The sequence below is a fragment of the Trachurus japonicus genome, chromosome 16 (genome assembly GCF_045865225.1).
Source record: "Trachurus japonicus isolate A0001 chromosome 16, Traja_1.0".
Classification (NCBI taxonomy): Eukaryota; Metazoa; Chordata; class Actinopteri; order Carangiformes; family Carangidae; genus Trachurus; species Trachurus japonicus.
The window spans coordinates 755436-759224 of NC_140922.1; the positions used below are offsets into that span (position 1 = coordinate 755436).

Below are 3789 nucleotides of genomic sequence, written 5' to 3' on the forward strand. Positions count from 1 at the left end.
TCCATCAGTAAGTATAGCTCATTTAAGTTAAGTTTAAGGTTGTTAAAAGCACATTGAAGTTGAAAACCCTTTGTCTTTCAGTTGATAAACAATGCTTACAATCCTAATGCCAATGCCATTTACTGTGTTTACGCTGTTACTTACCGGTGAGAGGATACACAATATTAACTTAGTTAATATTGTGTTTCCTGAAAAGGAAAAAGAAAGTGTGACCAGTGTTGTTGCATATATTTAATTTCAATTGTAACATTCTGTATATTTCATTTTGTTGCAGTTTTACAATAAAGAAAGGTCTCAGAAGATTTCAGTAAACAGCCTCAACCTGGAATCAAGCCTACTGAGTCAGTGCTGTGTTTCAACTCACACGGAGAAGATGACGTGCTGCTTCCTGTTGCTCCTCACACTGACCTCCTGTGTCTGTGGTGAGTTGACTCCTTCACTTTATTCTCTACAAACTGAAGTGCTCAGTTAGTCTGCTCCTCACTCCCCTCTGTCTCCTCAGAACCAACATTTGTAGTGAAGGTGGCACAGAGCTCCTATCAGGCAGTGGAGAACCACAGCATCACACTGGAGTGGACCTTCACCACCAACACCCACACTCAGTGGGAGCCCAACAGTATCTACTGTGAACTGACCGCTGCTGATGATGACAAGACAAAAGTCCTGTATCTTCTACATGAGGGTGTTGAAGACACAAAGACTCAGGATGAACAGTTTTCAGGACGAGTCCAGTGTGACAGAGATGTCCTCAGAGAAGGACGATTAAGACTAAATGTGTCCAGACTCAGGACTGAGGACTCAGGACGGTACTGGTGTCGGATCGTCACTGAATCTCAGAGTGGCTCTGAGGGATGTCACCTGAACGTCACTGGTGAGTGGATTCAGCTCTGTTTATGGAGGGTTATCAGTGTTGTACAGACTCTGCTGCTGAACTACACCTGATGGAGTTGTCTGCTCAGCTCTAGATCATTTACTAACACTGTCATTTATGAACACAACATTGAATAAACTGCAAATGGAAACAAACATCATGACCTTCACACATCTGTTCTGTTTGTCAAATGTACCGTTGGGCTTCTTGGCCTCGAAAAAGAGATTTTATCTCAAGAAACTTCCTGGTAAAAAAAAACCCCAAAACAGTTGACGTTTGGGTTTTTTAAAGTATATTCTTTGGGCTTTTTATTGCCTTTAATTGATAGTACAGTAGAGAGAGAGACAGGAAATGGGGAATGACATGCAGGAAAGGGCCACCCGATGCGGGATTCGAACCAGAGCCGCCTGTAGTGTGGACTGTAGCCTCAACATGGGGCGGCAGCTCTAACAAGTGAGCTAAACGCCGCCCCGACATTTCAGTTTTGGACTTGAAGTATTTTTATGTCTTTTACAGCAGCTGTTGATGAACCAGAACCAGAGACGCGAGAACCAGAGACACCAGGACCAGAGACACCAGGCCCAGAGACACCAGGACCAATGAGACCAGAGAGTCGGGGAAGGATCGGCCTCTATCTTGGACTGACAGCAGCAGTTTCACTGGTTCTCTGTCTGTTCTCCTTTGGTCTCTGCCAAGGGGGGAGTTGTGGGTTCTACAACTGGGGGCTGGGTTCTCCATTGACCCCCATGTTAAAATAGCAGACTTTACGGCTTAAAAAAAACATATTTACAGCCTGGTACATTTTTTGTTTTTTGTTTTTAGTCTCTACCGATAGTTTCCACCTCTGTGGACACAACCGTTTTAGTATTGTTTAGGCTTAAAATTCTGTGACAAGTGGCAGGCATATACATACTGTATATAGGCTGAAGGCCTGATGACACCACACCTCTGTCATTAGTTGGATGGGCTTCAGGTGAGCCAATTATAGGCCACTTAGTGTGCCCAGAGGTCACACATCGTGTGCAACATGTGCACATCGTTAACACTTGACCTGTGTGTCTGTGTATATTGTGTATTGTGTTTGTTAAGATTTATTGTACTTTCTTGACCTCTGGGCACACTAAGTGGCCTATAATTGGCTCACCTGAAGCCCATCCAACTAATGACAGAGGTGTGGTGTCATCAGGCCTTCAGCCTATATATGTATATGCCTGCCACTTGTCACACCATTTGCCTGAGGAAGACCACATCGGTCGAAACGTTGTAAGCAAGTAGGCTATCCAATAAATGGGAGCTTAAATCAGTGTGCGGATATTCCCTTTTTTCTTTGCAATTATCCTGACTGTCCGGCACCTGGCCTAAAATAGGCATTGGATGTGCGCACAACCACCCTGCTTTTTCTAGGCTTAAAATTCTTACATAAATGGGGCGTGGTTACGTTGAGTGACAGGTTGGCATAGTTACCGGCCGTTAGCTGGTTGTTTCCAGTTCAGTGGGCGAGTTCTCAGCCGGCTAACTGCTGCATCTCCTCCAAATATAGAAAGTAGACTCCCACTAAAATCCAAGATGGTGCAGTTCAAATGCCCGTAGTAGGATCACAAAACAGACAACCCCAAACCAATGGGTGACGTCACGGGTGCTACGTCCATTCTTTTTACTCTATGGTCTCCGCCAGCTTCATTTAAACAAATGTAAGATAGAAAATGTCAATGCACAGCTGTGAAGTCTCTCTGAGTATCATTCCATCTGATCTAACTGGACTCTGTCTGAACCACTGTCCTCTGACATAACAGACTGAGAGTGAAAAAACCAAGAGACAGAATCCAGGACTGTCTCTGTTTCATCTAGGTTACTGTTTTTGAAACATTAAGGGCTACTGTCAGTGTTAGCAGTTGTGCTAAGTCCGGCACATTTACACTGATGCTTAATGTGTCAGTGTTGATGAATGTGCACTGTCCCAATTCAATAAATAAAGAAATGAAATGAAAAAATAAATAAAGTTTCCATTTGAAGTGAAAAATTTAAACTTTTGGTAAAATCCACAAACTGTTTAGTGTCTTTGAGACTCCTGTCCTGTTGCTTCTGTCCAAGTTATATCCTTGTTATTATCAAATCATATTGTATTTTTGATGGCACTGTTACACTGTTCTCAGGTTACGTTTATAATGTGAATATAAAAAAATGTTTATTTCTATCAGAGTGGAGTTGTTCTGTCTCTTCTGTATGTGAAAGTCTTAATGTCACATGTCAATGTTTATCTCATATGAAAGTCCCAGCGAAGACTTTGTAGTAGCAGCTACAGTCAAAGAAACAAAGAAACTGGAACATTATCGGTCAACTGTGCTAAACGTCTCTTTCTTTAAGTTACTAATGAGAAAGAAAAAACTGCAGAGTTTTTAGGTCGATATTTAACCTCTGAATATTCATGAGGCTGGTTTAGCTCAACAGCATCTGCTGGTGTCTTCAGAGGTGGACAATAAACATTCATTAGCATTCCCATGAAAAACACATTCACTTCTAACATTATTATTACACCCTGTAATGACTTTGTTGGATGGATAAATCCTACAGTGTTTCCGCTAGGATATTTTTTTTAAGGAGTAGCGGCAAGGCCCTTTTTTAAAATAAAGTGCTCAAATATGTCAAATTACTTGGACACAGCCCCTAACCTCCTAAGCATAACCACCAGGGAGGCCAACATCACACACTACTATGACGTCCGGCACATGGAGAAAGGTATTTGTTAAGAGGGAAAATAGATCAGGATAAAAATGTCCCTGCTCACATTAGAGTTAGATTTGTGACCAATGGGAGAAAGAGAGGTGGGTAATGGCATGATGTCATCAGTCAAAGTTAACCAGGTCAGAGAAAAAATGTGATGACTACGGGCTTCAACTCACACGGGTCGTCGGGTGTAC

The 3789-nt window shown here is 42.3% G+C and overlaps 1 protein-coding gene across 1 annotated transcript; it reads left to right on the top strand.

Annotated features, from left to right (window-relative positions):
- Positions 1-373: 373 nt before the first annotated feature.
- Positions 374-1629, top strand: LOC146971392 (uncharacterized). The gene is made up of 3 exons (XM_085802276.1): positions 374-422; positions 503-871; positions 1388-1629. The coding sequence occupies exons 1-3, from the start codon at positions 374-376 to the stop codon at positions 1627-1629; spliced, it is 660 nt and encodes a 219-aa protein (XP_085658402.1).
- Positions 1630-3789: the final 2160 nt, after the last annotated feature.

Excerpts from the sequence above, each read along its gene's own strand:
- LOC146971392 (XM_085802276.1), top strand. The coding sequence starts at position 374 with ATGACGTGCTGCTTCCTGTTGCTCCTCACACTGACCTCCTGTGTCTGT. Across the intron at positions 423-502 it reads ACTGACCTCCTGTGTCTGTG|AACCAACATTTGTAGTGAAG; the intron begins GTGAGTTGACTC and ends CTGTCTCCTCAG. Across the intron at positions 872-1,387 it reads ATGTCACCTGAACGTCACTG|CAGCTGTTGATGAACCAGAA; the intron begins GTGAGTGGATTC and ends TGTCTTTTACAG.